Raw genomic sequence first — 18,265 nt, 5'->3', positions numbered from 1 at the left:
GGACATCTATTCAGCCTGCTGTTCTGTGCTATTGTTTAGTTGAATAACTTGCCTTTCCAGATTAAATGTCTGTTCTTCGGCTTGGATTTTGTGAAATAATTTTCTAAATAAACGTGACGTATAGTCCAGTGCGACTTAAATATGTTTTTTCCCCTTCAAAACGCATTGTTGACTGATGTGACTTAAATACAGTTCTACAACAACTAGCACTTTAACCAATATAACAACCATTTAAAATAACACAGAAAATGTATTGAATAATTCTTTAGTATCATTTATTTGTTCTTTCTCCTAAACATAAGTCATCTGTTTGAAGATGGAGCAGATGTCTCATTAACATTACATTTCTGTAACTCCTTAGTCTCTGTTGGCTTGTTTCAGTTTACCACAACATACAAGACCAATCAGAGAGTATGCTGATTCACTTATCAGTATATGTCACCTAAAAAAGGCCCAAACAACTGAAGCAAAGCCGGACATTAATTGTGACGGGTTTAGATGTTATGGTTTTCATGACAGACATGATTTTGGAGAAAGGTGTTTATGTGGGTGGTAGATAGGACTGAAAAGGCCCTACAAGTCACTTTCTCCATAAAGGGCGCTGGAGAATGACATGTAGTCAAGGGCATCTGAGGGAGCATCGCTGCCTATGTACTTGGTCATACGGCTGATACAGTACTCGGCCTGATCTGGTGGCAGTTCCCTCTTCAGCTCCTCTACTGTAATGTACACCTACAGAGCATAACAGAGGTCAGAATGCAACATGGTACCTTTAGTAACATAACAATGAAATTTATTTGCAACTATGGGTCGTCTCTGTGTTTTACAGAGGTTAAATTCACCTTGTCAGAGGCCAGGATCTTGAAAGAGGCCATGACCTGCTCAGCAGTGTCTGTCTCAGCTGTTTCCCTGGTCATGAAGTCGATAAAGGCCTGGAAGGTAACCACTCCTATGTTGTTGGGGTCCACCAGAGTCATAATGCGTGCAAATTCAACTTCACCCTGAGAGACAAATGAAAATGTACATGTTCAGAGTTATAAAAAAAGTGAATAAAGTTGATTTTACGGGGCAGTAAAGCACCAGGGACAACTGAACTTACCAGATCATAACCCATAGAGATCAGGCAAGCACGGAAGTCTTCGGGATCCATCATGCCATTCCTCTTCTGCAAATAAGAAATTTGGAGTGTTTAACATGATATTACCTACAGTTTTGTAAATATTAAATTTCCAAAAACAAAAGCCAGAAAAACTCCATGTGTTCCTCACTCGGTCGAAGTGATTGAAGGAGGCTCTGAATTCATTCAGCTGTTCTTGACTGATTCCCTTTGCATCGCGAGTCAAGATCTGGTTCTCAATTTCATTAATAGTGCGGGCGATAGTGGTGAGAAGTTGCTCCCAACCAACACGGACATGCTGAAAAACAGGAAACATGACTTCAGGAAGAGATCACAGGAAGCAGGTGGCCACCACATCCCTAAAGACGTTAGTGAGATAAAACTACAAAAAGCAGTAAAAGCATGCTGAGATGAAAATACAAAAGTTCATACCTCCATTGTATAGTTGGTATGCTTGTTGTCAAAGATAAGCCCCTCCTGGCTGAGCTGGTGGTCTCCCTCCAGTGTGTCGATATTGGATTTGTAATTGATAATGTTATGTTCGTATGTCTTCAGATTGACCATCTGTTCCTCTAGGGAACCCGCGATGTCAATCGACACATGACTGATTTCCTTTTGACGTTAAGGGAGATGATTTATTGTTACCATTATGTTACATCGAACGGTTTGAATAAAAGTGATGTAGTGAGGTCAGGTGTATGGTGAAGCACCTCCATCTTGGTCGAAACCCATGGTCCGATGATGTTGGCCTGAGCGGCAAACTGGCGCCTCAGCCTCTCGTTGGACTGCTGCCTGGCCAATTCCCCCTGCAACATCTGGTCACGCATTGGGACCAGTTGCCTCACCTGTATTGATTTATTTTTTATAGGAAAACGGGAAACAATTCTTTAGTGGAGAAGCGTATTAAAGAGTTTTTAATTTAGTATCTGTTCTACTTGTAATCTTTTCACAGAAAATATTATTGCACTAATTGTGTTCCAATTCTTAATTCTGACTGGTCAATAGCTGTGTTTTATTCACAATTATAAATGAATAGTTACCATAAGTCACAGCTAAAAGGAATGCCTTGCATCGTGCATAACAACGCTCTTCAGCCGTAACTTATTTCACGGTACAGCATATTTTTTGATTATAATTGTGAATCACAATGCTCACTTTGAACAGGCAGTCAGCACAGGTTGTGAATGTGAAGTACTCACAGCTTCCCATTTGTTGAGGATATCCTGAGGGGAGAGGACAGTATAGGGATTCTCACCAAGCACCTTGATGCCGTATGTTTGAGCAATCTTCACGATTTCACTTTGAATGCACATGATGGCCATACGCTCCTTATCAGCTTCTGGTAGAGTAGCTTTGAACTGCTCATGAGCTGTGATCAAAATCTAAGAGAAGTTTACAATGTTATATAACAACATTACCAAAATATGTTCTTACTTTACTATAAAAATAGTAATTTAAAAGATTTGATTATGATACTGCTCTATAGTTGTTCACTGGATACAATCTAGAAGATTAAGACCTTTAATATGGTATGAAACAATTATCCTAAAGTAACACTGTTTCTGGTAGTTCTCGCACCCAATGACAACCATAAAGCATTCAGTGTTTAGTGTTCACCTGGATCTCCTCAACACTGTGAACAATGAACATGTCCTGTAGATCTTCCATAGCTCCATCCATCCAGTTGTTGAAAGGTGCTGCCCTCTTGGCAAACTCCAGGTACAACTGGTCAATTGTCTCCCAAAGCTTCTCCACGCGCTGGGGTCAAACAAATTTAAAGATTATAGCAATACCCTTAATCTAGTGTAAAGACTATACTCTTCATTCTTACTGCTCACTACAAGTTAAAAAAAAAACCTATTGAATGTTTCTGGACATTCATTGGACAGTAGGCTATAAATTCATATAGGCCTTATCTGATATCAGTTGTGACCCCATCTGTAAAATCCAGGCTAAAGTTTTTATAATCTAATTAGGAGATTAGGAGTTTGATTGGATGATTGATTTCAATCTTTGACATGACCTTACTCAGTCAGTATTAAAGATATGAAGTTAATATTTTCTTAGAATGTTCTTTACATTATGTGCACTGTAAAAAAATTGAACTCTTTTCCCGGCATTGACGAGTAATCTCATCAATTAAAGGCGGAGTACACAATGTTTGAAAAACGCTTTGGAAACGGGAGTCGGGCCGACTACCAAAACACACTGTAGCCAATCAGCAAGGGTAAGGGGCGTGTCTACTAACCGACTTCCTTGCCGGGGTTGCATATGTGTGGGGCGGGTCTATCAAAAGAAGGTCCAGATTCTATTGGGGTAGGGGCGTGATTGTTTAGGTGATTTCAAATGTCAACATTGGCTTTCAAACATTGTGCACTCCGCCTTTAAGAAAAACATTTGCATGAAAAAAATGTGTTCCTGATGAGTTTTTATAGTAATCTGTAATATATCCAGTAGATTATCCACTAGATGGCATGGCACACTTATCCAATTTATAAAAAACTGAAGCAAAAAATTATTTATTAATTTTACACTCCGTGTATGTTTTGATAATTGTTCTGAATCTGATCTCTAACAAAATTCCTTTACAAAAATGCAATTATTTCAGCTTTTTGCGTAGGGCAACCTTTTGATCTTAAACTGCAATTCATCCCATAGACTCCAATGTTAAAATGACATGACAACTGTGAGGGGGTGAATTTTTGGTGAACTACCACTGCTGTCACTAGAATCAAGGGTGTGTGGTTTCAGCAACTAGTCACCTCAGCTTCACACACGTCCTGTCTCTTTACCCATTTTCGGATATCCGCGAGTGATGCACAGTGACGCGGGGCAAAGATGGCGACGGCAGGCACCGCCTACTTTAAGCTTCAAAAACAGTCTATGGCTTTTTGCTAAAAAAATTATTTTTGAAGAAAAATACCCATATTTAAGAGTTTATAAGCAAGAAAAAAATATAGATAGGATGAAACGTTTTTTCCCCGTTTGGTTTGTTTGTTTATTGTTTGTTTGAAAGCAGAGGGTCTGTTCTTTCATTTGATATATTTGTTTGTTTATATATTTTTAGAAGAATTTTTTCAAAAAAAAAAGGCTAGTGGTGAATGAGTTAATCAACTTTCTTGACTAGTGAGGATTTGCTATAAATTATTAAAAAAAAATAACTTAATTCAAAAAAAAGCTAATTCAACTTAATTTTTATCATTTATAGCAACTCCCCAATAGTCAATAAAGTTTAAATTAATAGTACAACAATACTTTTTTAGAGCATATGATGATTTTATGTAGAAAACTGTAAATTGACTTCAGTTGGGTTTTCACAGACTGGGTCACATATAACACCCAGGAGATTGTTTGTGTTATATGTGTACCTCCAGTGATTCTCTTCTTTTCTGGGTCAGTGTGCCCAGGTTGTCCCACTGGTCACAGATGCCCTGGCAATGGGCATTGATGGTGGCAGCGTCATAATAGTCCAGTTCACTGAAGAACAGAATATCTTTATCTTTAGTAGCATTAACCATGAATTACCCCATGTAGGACAGTACTGTCCGTTTCGTGGTGACTGAGTTGTGTCCTCTTACTTGAGTTCCTGTGCAATGGCAGCGATCTGTTCCACTCGGTCCTGGTGAGCAGCCAGGTCGCTCTCAGAGGCCTCGTGCTTTCTCATCAGAGCACGGATCTCCATCAGAGAGGCAGACTCGTAGTCCTTCTGAGTCAACAGCTCCACTTTTCCTGCAGGGAAAAATTACTCAAATGTCACTCAACAAAATGAACAAATATTCTTCTTATGTCAAGACAAAATGAATTTTAAATTGGAATTATAAATTAATTCTTACTAATACGTCTGGATTAAAAAAAGCTCTTCTTGATACCTGAGGTCCATGATTCATGCAAGGTACACTTCTGCTTAAATTTCTCAGCCAGGTGATCCAATCTCTCCAGACGACGAATCTCTGTGAGCAGCCACTCCTCATAACCCTTCTCTACCTGCTCCAGACCCTTCCAAGCATTGGCAATGTCCTACAGGAGGAAAGGTACGACATACAAACTTTTTTAATTATTTATTTAAGATGATGGTCTTCTCTATCATGTTACTTTATATTTTTTACTACTATTACTACTGAAAACAAATGGTCCAACATTTGATGCTCAAGCATCACTTTATTCCCTCTTAGCGGCATCTAGCGATGAGATTGCAAATTGCAACCAACCACAATTTCAAAATGCAATGATATGCTATGGTAGCCGCCACAGGACAAACGTTGTCGTCTGAGACAACGCAGGGATAAAACGCACTCTGTAGAGCAGTTTGTCCATTTAGGGCTACTGTAGAAACATGATGGCGACTTCGTTTTATGTAGATAAAAATGGCTCATACTAAGGTAATAAAAACAATACAGTTCATTATGTAAGGTCTTTATACACCACTGATAATATAGTTTTGTATATTATATTGCATTTCTGTCAAAAGTTCCTTCTAAAAGTCACACATTGCACCTTTAATTGTGTTTTTTATGTCAAATAACTGTTCACCAGCATATATTGCTTGGTTCCTAGTCTCCTACATGGGATTTCCTGCTGGTCTTTCAAGCAGGTTGTGGGGCATTTTGTGGTAGAACATACCGAAACCATTTTGCCTTCAGAAGGCATGAAAGCAGGCCTGTTGCTAAGCCTCAGCTTGGTCTGTAGAGTGTTGAAGTTGATCTCCAGCTGGCACTTCTCCTGAACCTTGGGTGGCTTATGGAGACGACGGTAGTCCCTAAAATCTTCCAGCTTCTGCTGCATGGCGTGCATGGTCTGCTCCGCCACACGGTTCTCCAGCCAGGGAACGGTCCTTTGGATCCACTCCAGAAGCTGAGCAGAAGAGAGGACATGATGAGGTGATCTTCAGGATATATCGAGTGCTGAGGAATCTAATCGAGGATGAGCGTTCTCACCTCACTGGCCAGTTTCTCGTATTCTTCCATCAGCTTCTCATTCTCCTGGTTCACAGCCAGCACCTTGCAGATCCTGTTAGCTGCTGTCTCAGCCTGGAGGATAGTGTGACTGATTACAAAGGGGGAACAAGGTGGGCAATTATATTTTAAAAGGAGAAACTCTCCTTCCTATCAAGATCCTAACCACGATCTTGCTTACCTGTTCTGCGCCAGCAAACGCATGGTAGAAGCAAGAGACATACGTCATGATGGCCTTCTCATCAGGTTTTGGAGTGTTGACAATGTCTGGGATGGAAATAAACATGACCATTATGATTTGACTGGAATATTTTGACTTTGGGTTTTGTCCTCAAAAGACACATACCTTCCGCATCAAGCATTTTGGGGATGTCAAGGTATTTCTCTGCCACCTCAAAAGCAGTGTTGAGGTTGCCCATGGGGTCATCCTGTGAGGACAGAGGGGGCTTAGATTACAGAAACTAATTTGAATTGAGAGGAAAATGGAAAGGAAATGTTCTTCAAGGATGATCACCCAGTTTCATTCATAACAGCAATGTTTTGCTGCCATCTTTAGGTGTGCTACATGCAATTTCAGACACCACAGAACACAGGCAAACTTTATATACATGTCAAACAATTTATCCATGTCGTAGATCATTTTAGTTAAGTGTCTTTAAAAAGACTAGAGATACCATATTAATGGCACTTACTTGGTGCCCCAGGGTTTGTACCCATGTGCAAAAATCTGGTATTTGTACTGTATGATACATTTAGCAAGTCTGTTAGTGTGGTGTCCATTGACTTTTGTGTCATTGTTTTACTTTATAAGAAATAAGATCTAAGTCTTACAGATCTAAGCAGACAAACCATCAGAATTCTAAAGAAAATAAAACTAGTTAAAATGTTTCTCCTTATTAAAGTACAAGGATGATCATATAATGGCAGGTACATTTTTTTCAGCTTTTTTCAAATGGTTATAATTTTAATTATTTCAATAATTGGGTACTCAATGTCTTAAGATGTTATAGTTCATAACAATATAATATTTTCAGTAAAAAGTAGCATCAGTTGGTGCCAATAGCCCTGTGGTTAGTGCACCGACATATAGCGCCAGTGCGCTCATGCCGACCCGAGTTCGATTCCCTTCTCTGTGGTCCTTTGCCGATCCTGCTCCCCTATCTTCAAACTCTATAACAAATGAGTTCCCAAATCTTTTTAAATAATTAAAAATATAACCATTTGAAAAAGCAGGAAAAATAATGACTTTGGACACCAAATGTACCTGCAATTATGTAATCACATACAGACAAAGTTACTAGCTTTTTAAGACAGATGTTGTGTGAGTTGTGAGGCAAGCTTTTACTAATGCAGTAGTAAGAGAGAGATTAAGTTAAGGGCATACTACAGCATATTAGAAGCAGGCCGAGATGCATGATGGGAGAGAATGAAACGGGCTGATGGCACCTTGCGCAGTTTGGAGTAATCGATGAGGTCAGGTCTGTGTCTGTGGATGAGGGCGCAGAGAGCCAGGCCATCTTTCCAACTAAGACACAGACCACAAGCAAAGGAAAAACACAAGGAAGAGAACAAGGATAGAGGAAGTAAAAAGATGAATGATGGGTCTGTGGCAGAGTTTAAAAGCATGTGAAGCATTATGGGGTTTTTTAACATGAAATGTAGACATGTGCGCCAACATGAGGACAAGAGCCATGATCAGTTCAATAGGGTAGAAAATGGAAATATCTAGGACACATGCTGTTCCTGAACAAACTGAGGGAAGCAAACCTTACCTAATGTGGAAGTTCTGGACGTTTACATTCCTATAAGGGGCAGTCTTCCTCTGACACCACAGCAACAGGCCCTCCTTAGCAGAGGTCTCTATATATGAGGAAAAATACATATCACTTTAACCCTTTACTTGATTATTTAATCTTAAAGGTCACCTTTTATGCAAAATTATGCCACTTTTACAAGGGTTTGGGCATATTAATGTGTTGGTATTGTGTGAACACAACCATCCTAAAATAAAAAAATCCACCTACTCCTATTCCCCTTAAACCGTCAAAGCATTTTCATTAGACATGCCATTTTGATTATCTTGTTAATGTGAGGTCACACTGATAAAGCCCCGCCCACCACCACTTACTGACAGTTATGCATTACCATAGTATCTGCCCTCAGTAAGTTGTATGCTATCTGCCTGCCATAGCTCAATAGTGAGATACTATTGTCTCAGACTGTGTTCACAGGATTTAGATCTATTTGTAATTAAAGCGCCCACTGTCTCTTTTTGGTTAGGGAGTGAAGAGCAGTAGCGTATTTGCATTTAAAGGTACAGACACAAAAACAGCGCATTTTGTTCCCACCCAAATAGGGTTATTTTGTACATGCAATAATAAATGATCTATGGGGTATTTTGAGCTGAAACTTCACAGACACATTTTGGGGCACACCTGAGACTTATTAACCTACATCTTGTAAAAATTGGCATAATTGGTGCCCTTTAAAGAAGTACTATTTTTCCCTTAAAAGACTTCCACATAATAATAAGGACTGCTATAATGTATATAATTGATATAAAAGATTCATATTAGTAATCTATTGTATTAGTATATACTGCATGCCTTGTGGGGAGTGTTAGGATCCCTTAAATGGTCATTCACTTTATCATGGTAACCTTACTATTACTTACACTTCAGAAATTAAATTCATTATGCCTGTCAGCGAATAGAGCATTTATAGAGTAAAGCTCTCAGTGTTTGATCCTGTGTGACATTGCATTCATGCTGTTAAGTGTCAGTAAAATTCCAACATGGCTGCCATATCAGCCAGTAGAGCATGAATAACTTCTAAATGTGTCTGTAAATATAATATAGAGTTGCTAATGTCTCAAAAGTCTCTCACCCTCCACTGAAATGTCTTGAATTGCAAAACGCAGGATGATGGTCCAGATCATACCAAGGGTCATTTTCACGTTACCATCCACAATCTCTGTAATGGCACAAATTGCAGTAAGATGGCAATGGAGCAGCTTAAAGTGAAGATATAAGAGAAACAAAAGAAGAGGGAAACAGGTTTATTAGGTTTTACCTTCAGCGCCGATGGAGACCAGCTTGACTCCTTTGCTGCTAATAAAATCCAGGGCCTTATTTACGTTGGCAATTTTGTGAAAACGCATTTTGCCTTTGTCTGGCCTCTGGAGCCTCTCACCTGATATAAAAAAAATTAATAGGGGGAGAAAAAGATTTCAACCATCATCAAAGAAATAATTTAAAAGTTATATTTGGTTGGTACAGTAGCCTACATATAAATCATCACGGTCAGTTTACATATGCCAGCACATCGGTAAATAGGAACAATTAGATTTGATAATATAGATGTGAACTTGCTGCATATTTGTATGTTGAACTTCTCAATTGTTAAACAAGCTGAAAATATTAATTGTGTCCTTACAAATGTATTGTTTTTCAAGACAACCCACATTAAGATTACTTTAATAACTGATTTATGTGCTTTTAGAAGTATTTCTCAATCTATGTCTTTTCAACAATTGTAAAACGTGTAAAATAATATGTATAAAATGTAAATGTAAAATGTCAATTTTTAAAAAATCATGTTTTTTTTCTTTTGGTGACTAAAATGATGGGCAACACAGTGGTTTAGTGGTTGGCACTGTTGTCTCACTGCAGGAGGGTTCCTGGGTTGAGCCTGGTATTGCTGGTGTAGCAAGCTGGTCTAGCTGTGTTTTGGTCAATGTTTAAGCTGGTCTAGCTGGACTTAGCTGGTCATGCTAGAAGACCAGCTTGACCAGTTTGCCAGGCTGGGAGGACCATCTTAGACCAGCTGCTGCCACCTTAAACCAGCTACTAACTTATGTTGGATTTTTCAGTAGGGTTTATTGCCCTTAGGTGTGTGGGTTTGAGTGTTTGTGTCTGTAAATGTGTGTATGCCTGTATCCTGCCTGTGGCCCAAGATGCTGGGATAGGTTCCAACCCTCCTCTGACCTTGTATAGGATAAGTGGTTTGGAAAATGCATGAATGAATGAATAGATGTACAGACTAAAATTAAATAATACAAATGATACAATGTTTTAATAATTAGGTTGTTTGGTTAGAGATCCAATCATGTTAGATAAACGTCCCGGGTCACTAAAGATCTAAATATGTAATATTGATTGGGGAAACACTCATGCATTTAATTGGTCAACTGAATTATGTTTACAGATGGTTAATTCAGATGATTACCTGAGATAACCTCCAGCAGCAACATGAGTTTGAGTCCATTTCTGAAGTCGTCTTCAATGTTCTCGATCTGTGTCTCTGCCTTACGGAGATGAGAGTTGCACCAAGCAGTGAAGGTCTAAGAAAAAGCAGTAGAGTGCTTTTAGCTAATTAACAACACAAATTTAAGGTGCCTAATTTAGCTTTTTATATTTTTGGAAAATAGCTTGATGTTAATAAAGAATGCCAAGGGCCAATGTGTTTATAAAGATGCCGGAGTCAACATTTTATTTATTGGCATGACTGGCAGCAAAAAAGGCTAATATAGGGTGAAAAATGAAAGGGAGATAAATAAAATGAAAATAAATACATTTTATATACCCATGTCTTTGGTGCTTCTAGTGCCATACTTTACCTGTTGTTCTTCAAGAGCACTGCTATTATAATGTGCCCATTAATTCACTCTAATGTATCATCATTTCACAGTCTTACACACATAACTAGATTTATAAACAGCATTTACTGTACATGCTTGGCCTTGAGCCGCACCAGCATAAGATGAACTAGGGGCCTGACTAAAGAATGCCAAGGGCCAATGTAATTTGATGTAAGGCTGGAAGCGGAGACTCTTTTGCAGCAGGTGGCCACCCTTCAAATCACCCCCCTTTGCCAAAGATGACCAAAATTAGCCTGTGTGCCACGGAAGGGAAAGGTGAAGGGGTGGTATAGAAATCTATATTGGGCTGCCACCACGAGACGCCAGCAGACAGCTGAGAGCACAGCATTCCTGGAACAGCCACACAAAACACTACAGAAAGACTAAATGTTTGATGTTGCACAACAGTGAGCCATTAAAAAACACTTACAATGATAAATGGATGCAATACATTTAGATGTGTGGTTTTGAAAAGGCTGAATGACAAACTATTGTCAAAATCAATGTGTTTAGTGGCCACATGTTTGTTTACCAAGAATTATGATTTTCTTGAACTCAGTATATTGTGAGTATGGTTAAAGAACAGATTGGTGGTACTAAAATAACCTGGAAAGTAAATGGTTTTATTTAATTTAATTTACATGCTAAGGCAGTTAAAAAGTACAAAATAAATATTTATATATCAGAGAATTTTGCTGTTTACAGATTACTGTCACCTTATTTTAAACACTACAGTTACATCATTCCTCAACCATTCCTGTTATCCACGCATAGGCGTTGCAATAATAACTTAGACTTCTCTGATGCCACGACAGGACATTTGTTAAAGAGGAGTGTAGTTCACCCTTGAGCACACATGCTCACACAAACATTTACACATAGCTCTTATTTCATGTGGCAGAAGGACAGTGAGCCTGGAGTACTAATACACTGACACATTGTACAAAGTACAATATGACAAAATGCATTTATGTCTGCCGTTTGAGAATTACAGAATATTCAAAGTGATGTAATTACCATACAAGACCATAGATAGAGGAAGTTTGGGTTTATATTTTGCAACACATTGACCATCATCATCTTAGTGGTTTGTAAGCCCAGATTTTTACACTTTAAAGTGAAATTGAACAGATTCTGAAACACAATATTATCACATCATGAAGAATTAAGTAAAGCTATATGCAGGTATTTTCTGAATAACCTAACTAAGGGTTTAAATTATTAAATTCTTGTTTAAATTTTTTAAATAATGCTAGCAAATTATTTGAATGAAAATACACGAAATGCTGAACTAGTAATCGGTAAAAAGTTGAATCAACTTTTAAAAAAAATTTCAATTGGTAACACCTAAACATTTTTTAACATATGTTTAAGTGAAAAATACTTTAAATGAAAAATTTAAGTTGATACAGGTAGGTATTAGGCATTAGGTTTAGATGATTTAGGTGTTACTAATTAAAGTCATTTTTTATGTTGAGTTTTATGTTAACTTTTCACGCAAATATTTTTATTGAAATTAAACACTGCATTTAACCTGCTTTATTTTAAAAGCAAAGGATTTGATTTCAGAGTTAACCAGAGATAAAAAAGTGACTTAGTTACTAGTGATCGACCGAAATGAAAATTTTGGATACACTTGGCCAAAAATTTCTTTAAAAAAATATATATTTAAAAAAATTATAATTGTATTAATATAAGACTTTATAGTTTCATTTATTCAATGAATGATTTGGACTACAAACCAATAACTATTAACAAAAAAAAATCAAAAAAAGAAAAATGAGAAAAATATTTTTCACGTAGTTATATGCAGTGTTGGGAGTAACGCATTACAAAATATAATATATTACAGTAAAATATTAGTTTTTGCTGTAACGCAGTAATATAACGCATTACTAATAAAATTTTGGTAATATTTTACTCGTTACAGTCTTAGTAACGAGCGCGTTACAACAATGCATTTCAAAAATAGACGTGTTATTTTATTTTTTTTATTTTTGACTAATGCGCGCGACCAGCATCCACACATGAAAAAGCTGCGGGTAAAATAGTAATGTCTGCGTCCCAAACAGCATACTTCCATACTATATAGTAGGCGAAAAGCACTACTTCTCGTACTCTTTGCCTACTATATAGTATGGAAGTAGGCGGTTTGGGACGCAGCGTATGTCTGTTTCCAGGGTAGGGTTGCACCAGTCGTTCGTAAGTTCTTACTTAAACTGGGACGTAAAGTCCAAACTAGAGGCTTAGTAACTACTAGCTAGTTTATAACTAACTCTTTACTTAATTCGGTTGCACCACTTGTTCTTAAGGAAGAACGTAGCTAGTAGGTCGTAAGCTCTCCATAAAAGCCGTTTCTCAAAACCAAGTACGCCGAACTCGGACTTGTGTCCTTCGAAGTTCGAACTTGCAAGTTCAGACTCGGAAGAACGAACTCCTGACGCGAAATGCATTCTGGGAAACTTCGCTGTCATAAGTACACACAAGTCTCCTCTGATGCATCCTCGATAAAATGGGCGGATCAAGAACACATCCGGGGATTTTATGTGAACTTGGGCTTGATGCGAACTTTGAATTGGAACAGTACTTGGGCCGCGGCTGATGACGTTTCACAAGTCCACAAGAACACAAGTACAGATAAGAACGCATATTGAGAAACGGCTAAAGTAATGCGTTGTCGCATAGAATGACGTTTATTTTCCTTAACCCAATCACAAGCCTTTTAATGGGCAAGCAGGAAATAGTCTGAACAGTACGTAATTTCAAACTCATTCTTGTCTCGCCTAAACTGAAAGTTAAAAAAAGACGTTAAAGCATATGTTATCGAACTCAAAACATTACACTTTTAATTGAAAATATATATCCCACACATGGAAGAGAAAATAAACAGGAAGAAATTTTAAATCTTATTTTAATTGATGGATACACAGAAAATTAAACAGTTCTTGAAAAGTCGTTGACGAATTTGCGGCTCTTCATAATTAATACGAGCTGATCGATGTTATATAATCTGGATGACATCTTATTCCAAACGTTATTCATGGACAGGGGCTTCCGTAAATATTTAGTTACAACGTATTGTTACGTTTAAACTAAGTTTAATGGTGCAACGCAAAAACATTTAGTAGTGCGTACGTTGTAACTTAGTGCCTTTTTACGTCCTAACTAAGCTACGTTGTAACTTACGCACAGCTGGTGCAACCGGCCCCAGGTGCTGTATGCAGCATGTTCATTCTTACTTTAATTTTGTATTTGACGCGTTTCTTAAAGAGCCGAATCTGGGAAGTCCGCGGCTGTATAAGCATTGACTAAAGTGGTCGCAATCAGGTCGGGTAGCGCCGCATACGCAAAATTCTGCGAATGAGAGCACTAATTAAAAGCAACAGAAAGTTTCTATCGGTCTCCTGTGCTGCTTGAACCTCAGAAGTAAAGAGACTTTTAGAAATCTTGCCAGTAAAATCCATTTCACCACACCAGCAATGACAAGGTAAGCTAACGTTGCTATGGTTACAGACCATATACATAATAGATTGCTAGGCTATTCCTATGCTATCTACAGTTTTATTACAAACAGCAACCTAAACTACAACATAACATTAATGTAGACTTAAACATGGTTATTTAAATAGTACATTTAAACATCACTGGTTAAAGGTTTTACCAGCCTTTGTATGGGAGCCTATATTCATTGTTTGGCAAAAAGCAGTGTTCCTCTGTTTGTCTGTGTTTTATTAAGCAATTATATGTTAACCTACATGTAATCCGAACAGTCATTGTTACTGTTTTTTGCCATAAGTCTTCACTGTGCCTATTCAAAGCTCGAGGGCCAACACATAACTTCTAGATTTATAAGCATCAATAAACTACATTTTAACATTTTATAATGCCTAGTCATACTTCTGTTATTTTGATGAAAGTAACTCAAAAGTAACGCAAAAGTAGTGTAACTCATTACAGTTCAGAGTCAGTAATATTGTAATGTAACTAATTACTTTCAAATTACAGTAATTTGTAATATATAATGTATTACACTTTGGAAGTAACTTGCCCAACACTGGTTATATGCAACAGAATCAAATTTACCAGTGGCGGGTGGTGACTTCTCTTCCGAGGGGTATGATTTCAAAATTTGTGTTTGTGGCGTCATGTGAACCATGTGCATCATGCATCATTTCAAAATATGTGCCTGCTGCACACACGGCAAAACGGTTAATAAAAAAAGAGATTTGAAATTTTTTGAAAAGACGAGCCACAGACACATGACAGCCCAGTCTCATGAAATTTTGTTATATAGTCACGTAAATTTTTTATTTTTTTTCGTGATGATATCACAAATTTCCGCGTTTTTCATTATTGTATAATGAATTCCAGTTTTCGCGTGATTATCACGTATTGGTTACTCAACTGTTTTGTCCAATTTTCTTACAACTGTCGCTTCGGTTTAGGGTTAGATTTACATAAAATGACATCCCTACCCAAACCCAACTCTAACCCTAACACCAGGCGACATAAAAAAATGTATCTGAAAAATAGTATAATACAATACATAAAGTGACATTCTAATACAAGCACAGAATCTAATCCTAAACCGAAGCGACAATGGTTTGAAAATAGGAAAAAGCAGTTGAGTAACCAATACTTGATAATCACACAAAAACAAGAATTCGTTATACGATCACAAAAAAACACGGAAATTCGTCATAATATCACGAAAAAAGAATCAAAAATTTATGTGACTACCGGTATATCACGAAACCTTGTGAGACTGGGTAGCACATGACGGGCTAAATACATGTTGTGACAAGCTTCGCATCTTGCACATTCGAAAAAGATGTCAACGGCCGCCACTGAATTTAACAGCTTTTAAATAGAATAAATAGATAGTTCTGGAAGCACATAAAAGCACAATTGTTTCCCAGATGGAAAATGTGAGTTGCATTATGACACGTACAGGTAAAATCTATAAACACAGGATTCAGAGTAATACATTGAGGGGCAGTTTCCCGGACAGGGATTTGACTAGTCCTAGACTAAAAAAATTTAAGAGCTGTCCAAACTGAAAACAACTTGCACTGACACATCTTAAAAACATCAGTGCCCTTTGTTTTGCCTGAATGACATTTACAGCTAGAATCGAGGCATGACATTGCATGTGAGCATTGAGCACTTGAGTCATTGTGATGCTACAAATATTGGAAACAAAGCAGAAATAGTTTTAATTAATTTAATGGGGGATGTATTTATGCTTCATTTCAACTTCAGAGTATTAGAAACCAGTGATTGCAATCAATCATTATTGTCTCCGACAGTGGACTTGAGGAAGTCAATTCCAGCCTCATCCGTATACAAATTTACCTGCCTGACCTGAATCCCACTCACCCCATGCTTTTACTAGGTAGTTTATAGACGCTCCCCTACAAGGACCCAACTTCTGGAATAGCAACTGCCATTCGATCGTACTCGTGAGTTTTCACACCTCCACACCGTCTAAAACACCCCCACTGTAGCAAAGAAATGTGCACATCTGAAAATTATCACCTTCAGACCTTGCAGCTGGAATCACAAATATTCCTTCACAATTAAATGTGTATGAAGAGTCTCTTTCATATTTAGACTTCCTAGGGTATAATGAAGGGTTGACACACACAAACCATCCCATCACAATTAATTTATAGCTTTAGTATTTGTATGACTCTTTTGCCGAAGAGCAGGGTTGGCGACACCTAGCTTTTATACAAGGTACTAGTAGTGTTCCCAACCCTGTTCCTGGAGGAACACCAACACTACACATTTTCCAACTCTTCCTATTCAAACACACCACTTATCAGCTCATTAGTAGAGACTCCAAAATGAGAAAGAATGGGGTCAAATGTGGAAGACATCCAAAAAGTGCGGTGTTGGTGTGCCTCCAGGAACAGGGTTGGGAAATGACTAGTACACCTGTGGTCCACATAAAAATACACTACATAAATATATAATGAGCATGGTATGCAATTTTACACACCGTTGGTCTAAATTGACTGCAAATTTTCAACAACTCAAAAGGTTGATAAGCAACAATTTTTTGGTACACTTCAGTTTGGGCCTAGCTGATCTACCAATATAAAACTTACACCTAGTGCACTGAAGGTATGTGCATCTCTAAGGCAAAGTAAATGATTTGCAGTAGTGTCATGTCACATATTTTCTTATAAATAATAAACACCTCTCCACCATTCATTTAATGCTAGCCAGCGGATTATGAGGAACACAATGGTTGGATTAATGGGTTACATGACCATTAGTTTGAGGTATGTTAAACGTTTCATATATTTAGTACTGTTAATTTATTTTTATCTGAAACTATTTGTGTCTCAAAAGTTTGCAGTGTGGCTTAACCACTTCCTCTCTCTTTCTTATACACGCTGTACTTCATATAATGACCTTCACCTGTTACTGTCACTATGGCATGGTTGTGTTTATTGCACTGTACAGCAGTCTAACCAGATATACATTACATTACACGAGAGTATAGCTATTAGTCTATAAATATTTAAATTGTGTAAATACTATTTAACTATGAGTTTATTTATGAAGAAATGTCTATAAATATTAAGGGCCTAACTATACTTAAATTCAACTATACATCGCTTAATCTACATGTTTTCATTGTTTAACAGTATTACTGGACTATCCGTTTTGAAAATTGTCTATGAATATTACTAGTCTATAGGAGTAGCCTAAAAACTGTCTAAATATTTATTTACCATATGTAAAAATTGTTTACATACTGTCTATTTAAGTGTCTTTAAATATTACTGTAAAATAAAAATAAATTTGTCTATAAATATTAATTTAAAACCCAGACACTTTGAGATTCATGAGCAACTCTTTGGGTGTTTGATGGTCAGATGATGTACTTATGAGTGTTACATGTAAAAAAAAAAAAAAAACATTTTAGACAAAATTTTCATGAAATACAAGTTGTGACAATTGAGAGCGGTAACTTACAAGGACAGATGGTAACGGTGTTGTTTTATTTACTTTTTACGTTAATCTACACAATTGTAAGGTGCATGCTTGAGTTTTACCTTCCGCTGTTGCTTCTCCCAGGCCGGGTCCAGGAAGAAATCCCGATCCCAGTCGTCCTCTTGGTTCATGTATTCCCCAACAGCAGTCATCATATACGAACTGTGGTATTGCACTTGCGTTTCTATAGCTGTCATTGTACCGTCTTCACTGGGGTGCTTATTTTCCCCTCTTCCTAAAACTTAAACAGTGACCTCTTAATTCAACATATACAACCGTGTGCCTGTGGTAACGTTAACTGCTCCCAGCGGCCGATGAACTGACAGCTGTTGGTCAAACTGTACCAAGTGGCGGGCTCCCAACACGACTGCTTCAGTATTTGGCGACTGGTTCATTTCTTAAAAGGATATGGGTGGGATTTCAAAACGGTACTGTATGAGCAAGCAAAAGTTTTGTAGACTTCATGCATAGCCGCAGCACATCGTTTGGCGCGTGACATCAAGTACCGCGAGAACGATTCGAAGCACAGCTTTCATCTCGCTCTCGCGG

The 18,265-nt window shown here is 37.7% G+C and overlaps 1 protein-coding gene across 1 annotated transcript; it reads right to left on the bottom strand.

Moving 5' to 3' along the window:
- Positions 1 to 258: 258 nt before the first annotated feature.
- actn3a (actinin alpha 3a) lies at positions 259 to 18,092 on the bottom strand. Its single transcript, XM_065287103.2, has 21 exons — positions 17,779 to 18,092; positions 10,297 to 10,411; positions 9,142 to 9,261; positions 8,956 to 9,042; positions 7,842 to 7,929; positions 7,516 to 7,594; positions 6,416 to 6,497; positions 6,251 to 6,336; positions 6,052 to 6,144; positions 5,738 to 5,968; positions 4,987 to 5,134; positions 4,696 to 4,846; positions 4,486 to 4,594; positions 2,735 to 2,875; positions 2,317 to 2,499; positions 1,828 to 1,962; positions 1,550 to 1,729; positions 1,269 to 1,415; positions 1,100 to 1,165; positions 843 to 1,001; positions 259 to 732 (listed from the first exon to the last, which is right to left on the bottom strand). Exons 1-21 carry the CDS (start codon positions 17,911 to 17,913, stop codon positions 574 to 576), a joined length of 2,694 nt encoding a protein of 897 aa, XP_065143175.1. The 5' UTR covers positions 17,914 to 18,092; the 3' UTR covers positions 259 to 573.
- Positions 18,093 to 18,265: the final 173 nt, after the last annotated feature.

The sequence above is a fragment of the Paramisgurnus dabryanus genome, chromosome 18, assembly GCF_030506205.2.
Source record: "Paramisgurnus dabryanus chromosome 18, PD_genome_1.1, whole genome shotgun sequence".
NCBI classification, from domain to species: Eukaryota; Metazoa; Chordata; class Actinopteri; order Cypriniformes; family Cobitidae; genus Paramisgurnus; species Paramisgurnus dabryanus.
The sequence above is the reverse complement of the archived record's forward strand: the minus strand, read 5'-3'. Positions and strand labels throughout refer to the sequence as shown.

Excerpts from the sequence above, each read along its gene's own strand:
- actn3a (XM_065287103.2), bottom strand. The coding sequence starts at position 17,913 with ATGACAGCTATAGAAACGCAAGTGCAATACCACAGTTCGTATATGATG. Across the intron at positions 2,876-4,485 it reads AAAGAAGAGAATCACTGGAG|CGCGTGGAGAAGCTTTGGGA; the intron begins GTACACATATAA and ends GTTTGACCCCAG. Across the intron at positions 1,002-1,099 it reads TCTCTATGGGTTATGATCTG|GGTGAAGTTGAATTTGCACG; the intron begins GTAAGTTCAGTT and ends TTTGTCTCTCAG.